The 19,553-nt window shown below is 48.6% G+C and overlaps 1 protein-coding gene across 7 annotated transcripts; it reads right to left on the reverse strand.

Moving 5' to 3' along the window:
* Positions 1 to 534: 534 nt before the first annotated feature.
* Positions 535 to 19,553, reverse strand: MGAT1 (alpha-1,3-mannosyl-glycoprotein 2-beta-N-acetylglucosaminyltransferase). Of its 7 annotated transcripts, none has more exons than XM_045529878.1 (3): positions 19,152 to 19,553; positions 17,819 to 18,249; positions 535 to 3,091 (listed from the first exon to the last, which is right to left on the reverse strand). In XM_045529878.1, the coding sequence occupies exon 3, from the start codon at positions 2,966 to 2,968 to the stop codon at positions 1,625 to 1,627; it is 1,344 nt and encodes a 447-aa protein (XP_045385834.1). In that variant the 5' UTR covers positions 2,969 to 3,091; positions 17,819 to 18,249; positions 19,152 to 19,553; the 3' UTR covers positions 535 to 1,624. The 7 variants fall into 7 exon arrangements, with proteins under 7 accessions (XP_045385834.1, XP_045385836.1, XP_045385835.1 ...); XM_045529880.1 differs by lacking the exon at positions 19,152 to 19,553 and adding an exon at positions 18,743 to 19,137; XM_045529879.1 differs by lacking the exon at positions 19,152 to 19,553 and adding an exon at positions 18,429 to 19,137.

Here is a 19,553-nt window from a genome sequence, read left to right on the forward strand (position 1 = left end):
ACATTTCAGGCAACATTTGGGGAATGTGTGTTCTGGGTGTTAGCGTGAAAGGCACTCTCACTGGGGTCACAGTCAGGAGTCTAAGTGCCACTGCAGAACCTGCCTTGTATCAGGGGCACCCCCTGGGGATCGCTGACTGGTTGTGAAGCTGCCCAGTAAATGCTGCCTGTGCCAGCAGAGGGCGCTGGCACAAAGCACCCACTCAGGGATGCCCTGGTTCTCCCCCAGAGCAGGTGGGCTCAGCTAGGGAGACAGGAACCGGAAGCGGGGTCACCAACCATCCTGCTGAGGGCCACAGCCTGGCTCCAGAGAAGAGTAGCAGAAGGAGTGCAGCCTCGGACGCCTGGCCTCCCTCAGCTGTCCCTGGGTTTCTCTTCTGCTCTTCTCTTCCTGTCATCTGTTTTCCTTCCTCAGCTTCTCCCCTTCCTCTCACTCAACAGCCCCCTCCCTTAGTCCTTGTTCTCCCTGCTTTTCCCGTCTTCCCCCACCCTTCACCAGGACCCATGCAGTCCAGGACACACGCACTCACACAAATACTTTTGAGACAATTCAGCCTTTATTTTTCAAAATAATTCTGTAGCTTCCACATTTTTCCATGAAACTGAGGTCAGGCAACAAACAAAAACACACAAATTCCCCTCCAACCTGCCATGTGTAACCTGGCCTGTGAAGACACGAAGATGCCCGAGGGCAGGCGGCAGCCAGGGCCAAGCCTTCCAGGTCTTGGCTGCTCCCCCTCACTATGAGAGGCCATCAGAGCCACAGCCCTCAGAGAGTAGCCTGTGCACTAAACCCCAGGGGAAAAAAAGGGGCACACGGAGCTAAATTCCATCTTCCACCAAGCCGGCACGGCACGGAACCCTCCTAAAGCAACAGGGAGGGGACCAATTTTCAGAAAGAAGGGGCTCAAGGGACAGTGTCTCTCTAAGCAAGATGAGGCAGGAGCTGTCCCAGCCTGAGGCCTTCCTTCCACCACCTCTCCCCCAACAGCTGAACATGAACTGAGGAGAGGTCTTGCTTTTCCCCTTCAACTTTCCATCTCAGAACCACAAATTGCTAGGCTGCAGGGAAAGAACGGCTAGGCAGAGGTCAAGGATAAGAAGACAACGCCACCCTCGCCCTGACAAGAAAGCCCTTTTGGTTAGTCTCATTTTGGCCACAAATATGCCCCTTTCTCCCATAACCCAGGGCCCCAACTGGGAGAAGGGGAGAAAGGGCACAGGTAGAGGAGAAGGGCTCATGCCCTGGCTCCAAGAGCCAGTCAGGGAGAGGGGCCTGGTCAAGAGAGCTGAAGTTGCCAATCTCTCTGCAGATGCCTCCAGAGAAAGCTCAGGACATGGACATTTCTGGCCCCAACAAGCTCAAGTGTCCCCTACCACACAGTGGTTTCTTGCTTAACACCCTCCAGTAGACTCCAAAATGGTTCCCCTGGTCTGACTCCCTTGAGAACGAGAGAATAACCCTCACATTATCATCTGTGCACTCAAATGCCACTCAAAAAAAAAAAAAAGATAAATGGGCCCAAGAGGGAAACACAGACAGGACAATGCAGCCCGAGGACTGTGGTCCCATCTCAGCTCATGATATGGCAAAGAACAGTCCCAGGAGGAGCAGTCAGGTGCTGCTAATTCCAGCTGGGATCGTAGCCATCCCAGGTCTGCGGAGGAGCCAAGTGGACACGGCGGCCCCGGAACTGGAAGGTGACGATGCCCCGGTAGCCAGCCCTGGGCACCCCTGACTTGAGGTCATCCATGACACCCAGGGCCTTGGCAAAGGCCTTGAAGCTGTCCCTGCCCGTGTACTGCACCCGCACCTCCCCCAGCTCCTTGCGATCATTGGTCTTCACTTTCTCCACCTGCAGCTGGGGAGCACCATAGACACGGGCCAGGAAATCCCGGTCGTAGGCCTCCCGCCGCAGGTACGACAGGTCCAGCTGGGAGAAGTGCACGAACTGCTGGTTCAGCTTGATGAACTTGAGGTGCTGGTCAAAGAACTGCCCGTGGCTCACACCCTTGCGGCCAAAGGTCATCGTTCTTGAGATTTCAGGGCGTATACAGGCCCGCCCCTTCCGCTGCTCGGGCCGGCGCATCCAGTCATCCCAGAAGGCCTTGGGCCACTTGGGCTCCAGCTCAGCCCAGAGCTCAGCCAACAGCAGCCAGCCCAGACCTGGGAAAAAGTCCGTGCGGTAGAGCAGCTCAGGCTTGCTCGAGTCCACCATCTGCTCCTTGCCATTGTCATTCCAGGCAGATACACACCAGAGGGAGGGATCAGCCCTCAGCAGTGGATAGGTGGCCTGGAAATACTCGAAGAAGTCCGGAGCCACCTCTAGATCATCCTCCACCACCACAGCTGCTGGGAACTTGAACTCACGGAAGACCTGGCCCAGCGCCCAGCGGTAGTGCCGGGCGATCTTGTAGTAGCCCTGGAACTTGCGGTGGTCAGGCGGCACCGCAATGCCGCTCAGGTCGGGCTGGCGGATGTGCGTGACTGCGCTGCCATAGGAAGCGATCACCTGCGCTGTCTCCTCGTGCCCGCAGTCCTGGCTGACGATGATGGGGAAGTGCTCAGCCGAGGGCCGATAGTGCAGCAGCTTGTCTAGGCAGCGCCGGACGGTGCTGCGGTCACAGGCGATGACCAGGATAGGGATCACTGCTGGCGGTGGGGTCACAGGCACACGCGGCTGGGCGGGAGGGGCCGCAGTGGGTACCCTCCAGCGCTGACTCCATAGAGCATGGTGCTCCCTGATCTGCTGCAACAGCCCCCGCTGGCGCTCCAACTCCACCTCAGCGTCTTGGGCCAGGCGAATTACTTCTCGCGTGAGGCTGGCAGGGTCGTCATCGAGAGCACTGTCCGAGGGCGGCCTGTCAGGCGCTGGGCGTGTCCAGAAGAAAAGGAGCAGCAGGGCATTCCAGGCCACGAACAGGACAGCGCCCCACAGCACAAGCCCTGCAGACTGCTTCTTCAGCATCCTGGCCCCCACAGGGGAGCGCAGGCAAGGGGAGGGCTCAGGCTGACCTTGGCTTGCCTAGCTCACTCACCCAGTCCTAGGGATGCTTCTTCTGGGCTACGGGATTAGGAAGCAGCCATGCACCTAAAGGGAGGAGAGAGAAAACCAAACATTACCACAAAGGCATATGGCTCCACACCCCCAGAGGGCTGAGGAACCTGGTGGAGGATATAGAAACAGGTTAAAAAAAAAAAAAAGGAAAAAAGAAAAAAAGAGGGAGAAGGAAGGCCAGGAGGTTGACTCCAGAGCACTCTTAAAAAGAGCTGTCTTTCCCCTAATCTAGCCAGTCAACCTGCATGGCAGAATAGGATTAGGACACCATGCTCCACCACTCCAAAATGAGCTGATGAGTCCCCAGAAAAGCACATGTGTTTGAGGGGGAGGTAGAGAGTGATATTGGTGGAAGGGAGAGAGCAAAATAACCCCAACTTCCCCTTCCCTGACAGATTTCATTTCTCATCTTCCATCCAGAGCTTAAGGGGAAGAGCAAGGGGCATGACCACATGCCTCCCATTCCTCAAATCAAACTGTCCCAAGATCACTGATTTTAAAAATCAAATATTATATATCAGCACTAAAGCTAGCAACTTACCTATTAAGGAAGCACCAGAGGCATTCCTACAATGTCAAAAGCAAAGCCAAGCTACCCATGATCTCCAGGGGTATTTAAAATTCTGTTGGCTATATCAGCCAATGCAAATGAACCACAAAAAACAATTAAAAACAGAAACGGAAAAGAAGCAAAAGTATCTCTATTTCCTGATGCTGTGAGAACATCCCTGGAAAACAAATCAATGATAAAAACTAAACCAAACAAAGAACTGAGCAAGGTTAGCAGGATATAAAAATCAACATACAAAAATCAGTAGCCTTCATATTCACAAATAGTAACTCATTATAAGGAATAATGGATGAGAAAACCCTATTTACAAAAGCCACGAAATGACAAAATATTTGGAAATAAACTTAACAAGAAACATTCAAAACCTGTATGAACAAAACTGTAATTCCTGGAAGACACAAAAAAATACTTGAACATCACTTATTCTTGGTTAGGACATCTCAACATCATCAAAAATCCCAATAAAATACTTTTTTTATAGAACTAGACAAACTGACACTAAAGTTTACATGAAAAACTAAACAACACAAGAATATCTAGAAAAATGAAAATGAGCTGTGAAGGGGGACTAGCCCTCTACAAGATACTAAAATACTCACGTACTACAAAGCCTCTGTAATTAAAACTGCATGGTACTGGTAGACAAACAAACAGGCCATCCAATGGAACGGAATTTAGACTCCAGAAATAAACTCACTACACACAGAAATCTCATGTATGATAAAGGTGATAATTAAAATTACTGGGGCAAAGATGGTCTTACAGGTCGTTACAATAACTATATAGCTATGCCATGGTTTGAATATGGTTTGTTCCTCGAAACTCATGTTGAAATTTGATCCCCAATGTGGCAGTGTTGGGAGGTAGGGCCTAGTGAGAGGTGTCTGGGCCATGGAGTGGATCCATCATAAATAGATTAACGCCCTCTCACAGGGGTCAGTGAGTTCCCAAGAGACAGCAGACTGTTACACGCAAGCCCAGTGTCTCCAGCATGACTCTTTAAATGTACCCATTGCCCTTTCCACTTTTTGCCTTGAGTTGAAGCAATACGAGACCCTCACCAGATGGGCTGCCTGATCTTGAACTTTCCAGCTACCAGAATCACTGGCCAAATAAACCTCTTTTCTTTATAAATTACTCAGTCTCAGGTATTGTTATACCAACACTAAATAGACTAAGAAAAGCTATTTGGAAAAAAATAAAATTAGATCCATACACAAGAATAACTTCCAACTGGATCAGAGATTTAAATATAAAAAATAAAACTACAAAAACGCTAGAGAAAAATATGGGTAAATTCCTCTAGAACCTGGGTGTAGGGAAAGGCATTCTAAGTATGAATCAAAATCCAGATGCAATGAAAGGGAAGACTAATATATTTCACAACTTGAAATACTTTTACATGGATAAAAACACCATAAACAAGTAAAAGACAAATGACAAACCATGAGAGAATTTTTGCTCATCACAAATAAAAAACCAATATCCTAAGAGACAACGACCTTTCAAAACCAGAGGGGAAAAAAAGGACAAAAATTCCACAGAAAATGGGACAAAGAAAAAGGTAACTCACACAAATGGTCCTTATAGGAAAAAATGTTCAACTTCACTCATAGTAAGAAAAATGCAAATTAAAACTATCCTGAGATGATATTTTTCACTCATTAGACTGGCAAAAGTTCAGAAACTTGTCCTTCTACTCTCTTACTGTCAACTGAAGAAGTTCTTAATTTTGCTAATGTCCAATTATCAGGGATTTTTTTTCTTTTATGGATCATATTTAGGTTTATGATTCATTTCAAGTTGATTTTTGTATATGATGTGAGGCATGGAACTAATATCTTTTTATAGTAGTTTGTCAAAATGCTAAACATAGAGTTGCCATATGACCCAACAAATGTACTCCTAGGTACACATCCAAGAGAAATGAAAACATTACGTCCACACAAAAAACCTACACAGGAATGTTTACAGCAGCTTCATTCATAATCACCCAAAACTAGAAATAACCCAAAGGCCCATCAGCAGGAGAATATGGATAAACAAATTATTCTATTTTATGCTATTATATAAGAAAAAGTGATTTCAGATTTTGTCAGATGTTAATACTATGGAGATAATTAAGGTTCCATAACACTGCTGTCACTTCCCTTTTCCTATATTCTCGTCACTGTTCTGTGTCTTGTTCCTGATGGTCTATGAGTTCTTTTCAGGCAAAGACTTTATTTCATCTATATATCATTGGTACTCATAGCAAGGTACTCATAGCAAAATAGAATAATATTCAGCAATAAAGTCAAATAAACTGATATACACAACACATGGATGAATCTCCAAGTAATTACAGAACATGTTAAAGACCAAAAAAGAACACATACACTATGATTCCACTTATATAAAACTTCGGAAAACAAAAACTGATCTATATTGATGGAAAGCAGATCACTGGTTGCCTGAGGATGGGGGAGAGGGCCAGTAGAGAAGGTATCAGGAAGGACATTAGGCAGCTTTTAGGAGGGTGTGTGTTTATTATCCTGACCATGGTGATACTTTTTTTACAGGTATATACAAATGTCAAAACTTATCAAATTGTACGTTTTAAATATGTGCACCTTACTGTATGCCAATTACACCTCAATAAAACTTTTTTTTAAAAAAAATACATCATTGGGTAGAATGACAAAATTGGAATACAGAGACTAGGTTAACTGATTAATAATAGCTATGGGTATGTAAGAGAATATCGCAATTCTTAGGTAATACATCCTGAAGTATTTAGAGGTAGAGGGACAACTTCTCAAATGGTTCAGAACAAAAATATAACGTAAATATATCTGGAAAGAGAGCAAATGGAGCAAAACGTTAACATATGAATCTGAGTCAAGGGAATATATATAGAGTATCTTTACACCATTTTTATTTTTTCAACTTCTTTGCAATTTGAAACTATTTCCAAACAAAGTTTCTTAAAAATCAAATATGTGGACACAGCACACAGCTCTAAATAGCTTTGTCCATCAATATGGCTCCACCTGGGCACATCAGTAAGGCGAACTGAGACCACCTGTTTACCCTGAATGCCTCGGTCACCGGACAACATGTATCACACACCTGCTGTCTGCCAGGCTCTGGAAAGGGACCAGGACACGCAGTCAACAAGAAAAAGGCAGGGCCTCATGCTCCGCCAGAGCCCATTACTGGAAAGGATCTGAAACACCATCCAGTTCCCAGACAGCTGCCATTCCAGACCACATGTCTCCCGGGCCCTCCTGCCTCTGGTCTCAACCCTGTGTACCCAAGGCTTCCGGCATATACCCTCTTACGCCAACTGCTGTACAGTTACCCTCTGCCTCACAGCCCACTTCTCTAATCCTAGCTAAAACCCTGGGTCCCAGATCTAATCTCTGGGGCCCTGGGCTCTCAAGCCAGCAAATCTGGTATGAAAGGGCTGATCCTAAAGGGTTTCTAAAGGGACCGGGATTCTGGAGAGACTTCTCCAGCCCCTGCCAGCATCCAGTACCACTTGTCTTCCTCCAAGAAACCAATTACCCCCACAACTCCAGAACCATCAGTCTTCTCAGAAACCTCAAGTACATTTCCATTTTAACTGTGTAATTAAATTCCTATTTTATCAGCGCTCATATACCTACCAATTAGAGTTTCCTGGAAGGAGAGTGTGATGCACAGAAGATTTCCAGTTTCTTTACTCTCCCCCAGGATGTGGTCAATGTTGGAACTTTCCCTCCAATTTCATGGCCAGGATTCCCTATCTCTCAGCTTCCTGCCTCCTAAGTGACTGGGCAGGAAAAAGTCTTTAGGTAAAAGGATGGGGGAAAGTGAAGAGACACTGAACTCCACTAGCTTAAGTGCTGTCCTCAAGGCCAGATGAAACAGCCTGTCCCTGATTTATCAATGAGCCACCTCAGACCTGCAAGCTCTGATGATGAAACCCCAAGGGACCACATCCTCTCTACCCTTCAGATGACTTCTGTACCCTTCAGGTAACTTTTTACTTTTCTCTAGACATTGGAATTAGGTGGCCCACTCACACTAAGGGAGGTTTAGGAGACCTCCTGTCCCACCCCCTCAAAGCCATGCAGATCTAAGCAATCTTCTGAGCACCAAGCTGCTGTGCTAGGACCCCTCAACATTCAGATTTGCCTGAGGCTGGGGCCGGTGGCTCACACCTGTAATCCTAGCACTCTGGGAGGGCAAGGCAGGAGGATAGCTTGAGGTCAGGAGACCAGCCTGAGCAAGAGTGAGACCCCATCTCTACTAGAAACAGAAAAAATTAGCGGGGTGTGGTGGCGCATGCCTGTAGTCCCAGCTACTTGGGAGGCTGAGGCAGGAGGATTGCTGGAACCCAGGAGTTGGAGGTTGCTGTGAACTAGGCTGATGATGCAGCACTCTATTCTGGGCAATAGAGTGAGACATTGTCTCAAAAAAAAAAGAGTTGCCTGGGACTAAAAACTGGCTTCTGTGTGGATACTATACCCACAAGCCCTCAACTACAACGCCCAAATCGAAAAAGCAATGAAAAGCATAAGTTTTCTAAACTTATTTGGCAGTAAAACCTCACTCAACCTCATTTGGTGAAATCTGATCTGATCTAACGTGAGGCTACCTCGCCTAGTGTGACTATTCATACATCTTGCTACAGAAATAAACATGGTGGCTTATGGTGTGCTGCTCCAGACCTTACACTACAGAGTAAATGCACCAGTTCATCTTTTCAAAATCCAAAACATTGTAAATTATGACACACATCTAGCCCCAAGAACTTCAAAGTTATGAAAATGGAAGAGACAAGGTTATTTATTTACTGCCGAAGTCCCATTTCAAACTCTCCAACCCTTTAACCTGAACACTTTCCTTATTATAATATTAAATATTGTTTAAACCTGAACTCTGGATGTATTAATAGTTTCCCAGCTGGTTTACCTGTCACTAATCTTGCTTCCCCCTAACAAACCTTCAATAGCAACAGAGCATCCTTCCTAAAGTGCATGCCCAGACACACATTAACCTGCCTTAAAAACTAGCAGAGGCTTCTGTTGCCCACAGAATAAAATTCAAGCTCGTTATTATGACACACAAGGGCCTTCCCAACAAAATGCCTCAGACATCCTTTTTCAACCTCTCCTCCAACCTGACCTCAGCAGGCTATTATTTCCCCAATAAGTGTGCCTGTACAGAGCTGTGTCTTTGCTCCAGCTGGTCCCTCATCCTGCAATGTTACCCACAGCCCCACCTGCAAGTCACCCACACATCCTTTAAGGCCCAGTTCAGGCGGCTCCTTCCATAACATACCAGACTGCCCTGTGACTACATACCCACAGCACTCTCTCCATACTGTAAAACAGAATCTGTGGCTGTCCCTTACCTGGCTCTTGCCTTTACTCCTTAGGGAAAAGGGCTCTATGATCTCTGTGCGCATCACAGTGCTTGGCACATGTACGAGGTTCAAGTGGCCACATGGAAGACTGTTTGCATTATTAACTAAATCGGGGAGAAAGGCCAAACCAGCAGCAACAGAGTGAAAGGTGACATTTTCCAAAGATGACCATCACATATCTCATCCCATAAGCTCTTCTAACAAAGTGACAATGACACTCCTCTCTCCAGAGGTGAGGGACCATGTTTCTTCCCTTTGATTCTGGGAAGAAATGATGCTATGTGACTTGTGACACTAGTTCATAAAAGGCAACAGTTTCCACCTGGTGCTTTTAAGATGCTTGCTCCTGCAACCCTGCTACATGGATAGGACACCTACAGGTATTCCAGCTGACAACCCCTCCTAAGGTCCCAGATGACAGCCAGCCTCAACCACTAGACATGGGAGGAAGCCTTCCACATGATCCCAGCTCCAGTCACATCTGACTGCAACCTACATGAAAGACAAGCAAGAATCACATAGCTGAGATATTAATCATTCTGTGGTTATAAGCCACTAAATTTTGGGATGATTCATTACATAGCAATAAGTACCTGAAACAATGAGTAAAACAGAATCTCCATAACTTTGACAAACAGGGTAAGTGTCCCTCCCTGCCCCAAATGGTGCATGGGCCCCAAATCTAAATGCTGAGGCCCTGTCTCTACTCAAGTCCCCTTTCTTATTAGGTATCTAATGCTGAATAATAAATTACTCCAAAACTTAGTTAAGACAATAGCAATTATTTATTCCCTCTTAGACAGTGGGGTATAGAGGGGATAACCTGTCTCAGCTCTACCATGTCTGGGACTTTGGCTGGATGATTCAAAAGCTGAGGGCCAGACTCCCCTAGAGTCTCATTCTCACATGTTTGTAGGCTGATTCTGGCCTCAGCTGAGACATTAGTTGGAGTGCTGGCTACAATACCTCCACATGGCACTTCCACATGGCACCTCCATATGGACATGGCCTAGGCTTCCTCTCAACATGATGGCTACGTTCCAAAGGTGAGTGTCTCAAGAAAGAGAGCAAACTAGATGAAGCTGGATTCTTTTCCTGATCCAGTCTTGGACTACTTCTGTCTTACTCACTCACTGGTCAAGGAAATCACAAATCCCTACCCACATTCAAGGGGAGAGAAGGGCAAACCCACCAATGGGTGGGAGGAGGACAATGTCAAGTTATATAACATGTAGAATGGAGTATTTATGGGTGAGGCCATTTGGGGTAAGTCCAATATGCCACACCTTCCTTTTTAAAATAGGACTTTCCTTAATCCTGACCTGAGTCCCTAAAGATATTATTTGTGAGATTTGCCTGCAAGGCACAAACTCAAAACTGGCTTTCATTTTCTAGAATTTTCACAACTCCTTTAGAGAAGTAATGCAGCCAGTCCACACCAAGTACCAAGACATCTGTACCGTGGTGGGAGATGAGTGAGTCTTTTCAGTATACAAAACCATCAGCCAAAACCCAGGTGGCTCTGGGGAGGTCCTACCAATTCCTGTGGGGCTTACTCAGTTTCTTCATTTCAAGTACTGTGTATGAGCTGTGAGAACCTTTCTAACACTCTGATTCCACGGTATTCTCCAGCCTATCGCCTCGCTCTGGCAAAAAATGTTTCTTAAACAGCAAGTCAACACCAGATAGTCAACTTCCAATTATGAGCAATAACAATGCAGTCACACTTAGCTTTAAAATTAAGTATAGGGGTGGAAAGAATATTGACAGACTTTCCCTTATATCTCTGCCTTGCTTAATATGTCCAGAAAGCACAAGACACATCACAGATAATGGAGATCTAACTGAATTACTTTTTTGTTCATTCTTAGACTCCTATATCATATACCAGGCTCCATAATTTCAGGAAGGAAGAACTGAAAGGGAATCAGAGAAGATACACTAATTCAAGGGCTTAGAGAAAAACACCTAGGAGGGAAAAGAAAAGGCTAAGAGGAAATGCAATACTGGTGCAGCAAAAAGCATGAAGGCCTGGGATTCAGGCAATCCAGCACCAGCAAGGCAGGTAACCTTGGACAAGTCACTTGACCCACTTGTGCCTCAGTTCTCCTATCCGTAAAGTGACAGATTGATTTGGATCACCTCCAAGGTCCCTGGTGTGTAGATGATGAGAATAGTGACAATTTCCCCAATACCACTGAGGTTAGACATACTGCAGTGCTTTCTAATCGTGAGAGTAAGACACCGAAGCAGGGATCCAGGTGAGCTCAGTGATCTCCACTAATGGGAAGGATCAGAAAGCAGTGATTCCCGGTGGAAGGCAGACTCTGCATGATGTGTGCATCTAAGAGCAAGGGCTACGTGGTCTAAAAATATTATAAACAACAGAAAATAAAGCTGGATAACATCGCAGTGAGTGATGTTCTAAAAGGAAGACTGAACATACTGCAGCAGCAAGGGTTAACCAAAGCGAGGCTTCACTTTTCGGTTCACTCTTCGGTGGAGACAGGCCCGGCCAGCCACAGTCCCTCTGCTCCAGAGTTTATCAGGTGGGGGCCCCTACACGTCTTAGGAGCCTCCTACTCCACACACGTTAGCAAACAGGTAGGAAAGAAAGTTTCCTAGCCAATTTACATATTTCAACATTGCGTCAATATTTCCTTGCGACTGAGCAGAAAGAATTCCCAGAAACTGGTGGTAAGGATACTGGCGTTAAGTTTGCAAGAAAGATCACTTCCCATTCCCGCTCCCCAAATCCTCTGCGGAGATCCCACCTCCTCCCAGCCCCGCACCCACGGACGCCCTGCGGCCGAGTTTCACAACATCCTCCCCTCCCCGCGAGCCCGCCCTCCCTCCAACAGCTGGAGGCCCGGGATTCCGCAGCACGACGCGGAGTTCCAACTTCCCACCTCGGGAGGGGCTGACGCGCAGCTGGGACTTGGGTCTGGCCGGGCCGCTCCCGAGGCAAGACCCTCTCGCTGGGACTCAACTGACACCGGAGCTTTCGGGCGACAGAAGGACTCGGAGCCGGCGCCCCTGGAGCGCCCTCTAGGTGCCCGCGGGGCCGCCCTCAGGCGGACTTCCGTCCCCGGACCCCTACTCACCGGGTCCTCCCAGCTTCCCCGCCCCGAACTTGGCCCGCCCCCGCTCGCGGGGACCGAGCCTGGTGCCCGGGCGCTCGAGCGGCTGCCGTCGCCTCTCGCGTCGCGGGTCCTTCCTGCTGTGCGCCCGGGGCCCGGCGGCCGGGCGGGCAACGTGGCCCTTCCCCGGGAAGGCGGGGCGGGCTGAGGGGCGGTACCGGCCGCCCTCCTCGCCCGGCGCCCGGCGCCCGCTCCCCCGGCCGGCCCCTCCTCCCGGGCCTGCCTCGTTTCCCCGCCTCTTCTCGGTCACCGCCGTGGACTCAACACCCCAAGTTATTCCGGGCCCACGACTTCGAGGGGCGGCTGTACCCGCGGGCCCTTCCCTGCTCCGGGTCGCGACTCCAAGGACTGATACGGGCTCCACCCACGCCCTCAGCCCCCTCCAGTCCGGGCCTAGCCCGCCTGGAGCCCCCGCGCCTCGTGGAGGGGCTGCGGGGTGGGGTGAAGAGCCCTTCCCGACGTAGGCGTGGAAGCCGTGAGGGGCGGTCACCAACCCAAGACCAAGGATCTGGAAGCCAGTGCCCCCAACCCCCAACCCGAGCCGGGGCAACAGAGGGGCGCGTGGGGCAGGGGTGTAAGAAGGGGAACCAGGGTGCCAAAAGGGAACTCAGGGAGGAAACACCTGCTGCCAAAAGAGGCCAGGGCCAGCAGTTTCTTTTTCTTCTGTTTTTTCCTTTGGGGGTGGGGAATGAGAGCTGTTAGTTCTGATTAAAAAAAAGCAGAGAGACAGACCTGTCAGCAGGGTTAGGACCACCAGGCCCAAGAAGGGAAGGAATCGATCACAGGCTTTTGTGGCAGCCTGTGAAAGGGGATGGGGGAGCACCCTGGAAAAGCCTAGATGTCTGCATCCATTTAGTGTTTTAAAGGGAACGAGGGTAATAAACCTGAAGAAGAGGTGGAGGAGAAATTCAGGACCCTGGCCTAGCAAGGGAGGCAAAACTCCATAAAGATACCTGTGGCTGATCCTTGAGCAAAGTCCAAGTGAAGACGAGGAGAGGCGCAGAAGACCAGGGACTTCAGGGCCTGACTCTGGGGTGGGTACCAACCCCAGAACAGAGGGCAAGTTTCCCCAGCCTCCCAGGCCTGAGGCCTGAGCCCTGGATTCCAGACAGGCCTCCATGCCAGGGGAGGAGCCATTTCTCCAGCGTCTCCCCTGGCTGACCCTCTGCCGAAGCCTCAGCTCCCCACCACCCCACCCCTCACACCATCTGACCCTGGAAAGTGAGGGTGGGGGGCTGAGAACTACTGGCTGCTCAGGAGGTGACTTTCCTGAGAAGGGCTGCTGCCACGTGACACAGGCTACTGACATCAATCCCTCCCTCATGCTCCAGAGCACAGAGCAGTCCGGAACACTGCAGTGTGTGGTTTCTGACCAACTGACTTTGCTCACTAACTTGTTTCTACATGAAACCAGGAATTGTGCAGGGTCCTAGAGAAACAAAAGGCAGGGCATGCCCTACAGGCTCCTGCACTGTGGTGAGGAGCTAAACCAAAATTGCTAAGGGGTCACCAGGCATGGAGACAGGCCTCCACATGTCAGACCCCTCCCTCCCTAGCCTCTCTAGCAACTCTGCAGAGTGTGAATCATCCCCACTCTACAGATGAGGAGTTTGAGGCTCAGGGTCAGTGCCAACTTGCTGGAGGTCACAAGACCTAGTGGGGGGCATGGCTAGGTTTTAAACATGGCATTCTTGCCTCCAAGCCCAGCACTCCTTCCCTCACCCCCCCTACCCCCCACCCCCCGCATCCTCAAGTGCCAGTGCTTTCTTTGAGGGCTATGTGCCCAATACAAAAGGGGCACAGTGGGGCAGCAGGGAATTCTTGGTCGAAGCAGCTGGAGTGCCACCCTGAAGGAGTAGAGTGAGAGAAAAGCTGACACACCAGTGAAACTGGACTGTGTGTTAGGGGATGAGGGTATATGCCCAATGAGTCTGGTTTAGCTGACTTTGTGGACTGTGGCAGGAGAATTGAGCTCATGCTTATGTGCCAGTCAGAGGCAATTGTCTCTCACTGCTGCCTTCTCTCTACATTTTCCTAATGAAGGGAGTTGGGGAACCCAGGGCCTTGCAAACTCAAACTCAAGTGTCAAGGCATGAAGGAAAATGAGGTTTCCTAAAAGTGTAAAAAGTCGGGAAACACTGGTTTGTAGATACAACACATAGAGAACTAAAATCACCTTCCAGGAGAAAGGGCAGACATAATGGGGTGCTGAAAGGTAGGGGAAGATGGACCAGCCCATGACATGTCAGATTCCCATGTCTAAGCAAGATACTTCTCCTTGTAAGTCCATTTAATGGAAAACAGGATGGGGGACTGTTTGTGCAGCATAACTCACATCCCATCTCCACAGTCTTTTGTTTAAATTCCAAGGTTCACAGGAAGGTCTATGAATAGAAATTCCCTGACTGCAAGTGGAGTATCCCAAGAAGAAAGAGCCTGGTTAGAGAATTGGGATGTCCTGAATTCTTAGATGGAAGCAAGAAAAAACATTTAGCCCAAGAGACAAGAAATCAGGGTAATGAGTGCCAAACTGATCTGGGAAAAGAGGCCCTGGGCTTTGGATAGAGGTTACATGGGGAGGGGTGATTGGGGAAGGGCAGAAACAAGGGGCCAAGTGTATGGATTCTGGGAATGAGCCTGGGATTAGAATATGTGCAAACAGAAGAAAGAAGAGGATCCAGTCACAGGATAAAACAGAATTAGAAGGGGTAACACTCTTTCCTCCCCACCTCACCACCACCAAGAGAAATGAAGAGAGGAACAGGAAATGAAAACTGTTCCAGGAAATTTCTCCCCCATTAACTATGCCCAAGATACCCCGAAAAATTTTATGATTTGGAAAGAATTCATGCTTAGAAAGACAGATCTTGTCTTGAAACCATCAGTAAAACCAAAATTTTAAATCAGTGTTTTGTTTCCAGATCTGCCCCTCCCAACATCTCTTGCCCTCGCCTCCCATGGAGATCCAGAAACTTACCTCATACAAGACAAAGAAAGGAGAAAAGATTACCACAATAATCACTGAGCAATGTCTACGAAATGTAATTTCTGGTTAGCCACCTACAATTCCCTGTGGAATAAACAAGAGTAAAAATAAATTCAGTCATAATACACTCACACCGCTTGGTTAACTCTATCACAGGTCCTAGCTAAGTGTCCTGACACCTGGCAAGTGCCATGCCCTAGCATCCTGGTGCCCCTGTGAGAAAGCCAATGGCTGTCTTGCGAGGACAGTCTTGTGGAAGGGTCAGGCAGAAGGCAGAACCAATGATAGGGGTGAGGAATTCTGGCTCACTCCTAGAAGGAAGAGAGGCTGTCTGACAGGGCCCAGAGTTTCCCTCCCTGGAGGTTTACAGCAGAACCGAGATGGCCCTTGTCACATCAGATGGTGTAGAAACAGCCCAGCCTTGGGCAGGCAATATCAGTGTCTACCACTTCACACTTAGGCAAGCCCTCGCCACTCAGGGCTTCTGTAGCTTCCCCTCAAATTGAGGAAATAATCCCTATTCTATCTTCGTCACAACAAAGTGGTAACGGAAAACTGATACAACAGACAGAATGCATCTCATGATATAAATACTATACAACTACAACACAACCCTTGGCAGTTTCAGTGCTTGGAAGCACTCATAGGCACTCACAGGATAGGACAGCCTCCCAGCTAGGATGAGGAAAAGCCTTGTGACACAGTGTAGGATTCCAGAGATGGCTGAAGATGAATCCTGGGATCACACATTCCTGAGGGATCACTGTGATTTTTGTGCCTAAGCAAAGACTGGCACCAGGAATTTGCTAGGCAATGCTGTGCAAGGTGACTCACCCATCCTGGGAGAAAAAAAGAACAACTCAGGGCCACCAACTCCACCCAGGCCTGCCTGCCCAGCCCTCTGGCCCTCAGGCCACAGATGAAGGGGTGGGGAGCAGTGTGGAGAAAGAAATTCAGGAGAGAAAGATAGGAGAGAAAGAAATTCAACAAAGAAAGTAAGGCATAAATATAGGATTTTCAGTTTGCAAGTGACCTTAGTTATTGTTGCCAGTCCCCAGTGAATATGAAAGGCCCAGATGTTACTCAACTATCCAGAGGTAGAGATGCTAGAAGCCAAGTTTCCTGCTCCTCACCCAGCCCACCTTATCCTACTGTCTCTCAAAATTCCCAACACCATGCTCCACCTCTCCTTTCTGCTGTTTATTGTCACTAGGAAGAGCAGGCATCCAGGCACCGGTAAACCAGAGTTCAAAGAAGCAGGTAGGAGGTGAGAAGGTAACTATAAACAGGTCTATTTGAGTGGGAACACTGCCTGCCAAAATACAAAGGGTGAAGAGATGTCAGTGTGAAAAAAACCTTTATCTTAAAGAACAAGAAAGAAGACTAGGATATGACACAGGAAGGAAAATGCAGTTCCAACTCCTAACCAGACACCTGGCCCTTGAGACTTAAACTTTCCTCCACCCCTCCTTAACCTGCTGCCTCAAAGGTGCATGCTGAAATGGGACTGGAGAGCCAGGAGGGCCAAGGTCACATCTGGCAGAATCCCTCAATCTAATTTCTCCTTGGAGCCATTCACCTTTTCTACAACTTGATGATCTCAGGTATTGTTAAACAGCCACAGGATGAGATAAATTGAGGGCAGGCTTTTACTTAAGGATATCTAAAGCTTTTGCCAGCACACTAATCCAATAAAAGAACAGCACTCCTAATTCAGAGCTTTTCTGTGACAATTAAAACAGGCATATCAAAAATGTTACTGTTATATATACATAGCCCTGGATCCTTTCCAAAATCCATCATTATTTCATTTGCTTATGACTACTTGCCAGGGACCTGGAAAGTTAGTCATCCCCATTTTGTAAGTGAAAATGACAGAGGTTAATCAATATATGCAGGGTTGCACATTGACTAAGAAAGTCAGAACTAGAACCTGAGTCCTGCTGATTCCCAAAACTGTGTTCTGTTCCTCTGCTCTTTTCATGAGGTTTCACAGCCTAAGCTCCATTATAGGGGAGGCAAAAATAGAGACAATTTAGGAGGTTATCTAGACCGGCGGTGCCCAACCTTTTTGGTACTCAGAACCGGTTTCACAGAAGACAATTTTTCCACGGACCGGTGGGGTGGGGTGTCGTGGGGTTGCGGGGGGCATGGTGCAAAGCTCAGGCAGTTCCCTGACAGGCTATGGACCGGTACCAGGCCGCAGCCCCAGGGGCTGGGGACCACAGATCTAGACCATTCCCCTCCCCTCCCCCTCAACAGTCCTATTCAGTTAGCTCCCCAAAACAGAGCAGCCCGCCTTTGAGAGTTATTAGCCTAAACTGATTTGGAATCCTTTTATCTCAGTGTTGGAAAGACTCTTAAAGGTAATCTAATCCAACCTCCCTTCAGAAGCCTGAATTTTTTTCATGTTCTCCTTGGCCTAACCTCACCAGCCTAACCTCACAATTGTCATTGCTCACAAGCCCTTACGAGGTACTCCTCAAGCCTGGGCAAGGAGAGATTGGAAACAAGTCTACCCCCAAAGAGAGTGAAGGAGAGGTGAAGCTTCCTGTGTACTTATCAGAGTAAGACTTCCAGAATGGTAGTGTCTCCAGACTTGATCTACTCAACACTTCCTGCACAGGCACTGCAAGACACTAAGTGGGAAATGAGACAGGAACCTTACCTTTCTCCTCTTTCAGCTGCTCCCCTGGAGATATCAAACCTCCATGCAGCACTCCACATTGCCACAACTAAGAATTCCAAATCAGATCCAACAAACAAAGTGCAGCTTCTCTCCTCTTATCCAGGTCCAAAGTCCATGGCTGAGTGGACCCTGAAGGGGAGGAGTCTGGGGGGGAAGGGGTGTGTCCAGGCCCCTCCCCCCCCACTGGAGGCTTCAGTGTCCCTCTCTGGAGTCTATTACATCCCTTCATTCAGCTGCCTTATTAAGCTCGCAGTCTGATGATGGACAGATCCCAGATACTATCCCATCTTTTGTTCAGGCAGAGGATATCATCCATTGTGAGGACTGGCCCATCTCTCTTCTGTGGAGACTCATGAGAAGAAACAGGTCTTAGAAACGACATGGTCCAGGAGGCTGATTTCTGTGTTAACCTGCGGAACATTTAAACATTATGTTTAATGTTCTAGTATATACTCTCTAATCAAGTATATACCCAAATGGGTTCTAAGACTTTCTAGTTCCCACTTCCTACCTAAATTAGAGAGCTTTACTATGCTCTAGCTCAAAAACCCTTCGCTAAACATTCCACAAGGTTATATAAAGTACCTACCTCACTCACATATTGTACCCTAAAACAGTCACCTCATCAAGAGTGTGTGATATATATGATTCAGGATAAAAGAAGGCTCGTATCTACTCTCCCTACAGAAAAGTAACCAGAAGACTGTCCTCCAAGAAATACAGAAAAGAATGTTCTCCTCCTGCCCTCCTCTTGTCTAAAGCACCACATACTAATCGAATCTCCCAAGCTTCTTAGGGTGCTCAATGTTTTAATCCTACAGCTCTCTTAGACTGAACTAAATCCTTTCCAGGCAGAGATGCTGGCATCTTCCACACGCATTCTTTCTCTCCTTCAACCCTCACCTCCCTCTCTGTTTCTAAAACTGTGCCAGGGATGTAATTCCCAATCTTCGTCAAACTCCTTCCCGGGGCCACTCCCGAGAGCTCTCAGAATGTTTGAGGCCCAATTCCTGCTTGCAGTAGCCCCATAGCGCTGCAATTTCTCGGTCCGGGAGCCCTCGCCTGTAGCCCCCTCCAAGAATTATTCCTAAACACAGACACACACACCCATTCCTTCCTTCCTGTAGGGGCGTGGTGTCCACATGACCTCCCCCTTCCCCTTCAATAATTTAACTCCTCCCACCCGTCTCCTCCGAACCCCATGCTCGGTGTTCACAGGGGAAAGGGGGTGACACGGCGACCCTCCTTACACTCCGACCTCTACCACTCTGCCACGCGGACGACCCTCGCCCTAACCAAGCTGGGTCGTTACCTGGTTCCCGCCCGCCCCGTTTCGGCTGGGAGCCACTGCCCGCCCCAGGTCGTAATCCAGGCCTCAGGCCCGCTCCCAATCGCCGGCCCAGGCCCCACCCCCTCGACCCCCGGCGGCCCGGCCCTCCCCTCGCACTCCTTTCCCCCTCCCACCATCCACCTCAGCCACTTCCGCCCGGCCTCCGGAAATGGGCCCACGGCAACCGCCGCCTCCCCGCATCCCGCCTATATTTCTACCCCACACCCCCCGCCCATCACCACCGCCACCACGGGAGCAAGGGAGGGGGGTCTGCAGCGCTTGAGGCTGTTCTACAGTCTGTTCACGGGACTGAAGACCAGGTGTGGGCAGAATCAGATCTGGGTGAGAACGGAGCTGGGGTGCAGCGACCAGACAGGAAGGGGC

This window comes from Lemur catta, chromosome 18, assembly GCF_020740605.2.
Source record: "Lemur catta isolate mLemCat1 chromosome 18, mLemCat1.pri, whole genome shotgun sequence".
Lineage (NCBI taxonomy): Eukaryota > Metazoa > Chordata > Mammalia > Primates > Lemuridae > Lemur > Lemur catta.

Coding starts and splice junctions, on each gene's coding strand:
- MGAT1 (XM_045529878.1), bottom strand. CDS start 2,968: ATGCTGAAGAAGCAGTCTGCAGGGCTTGTGCTGTGGGGCGCTGTCCTG.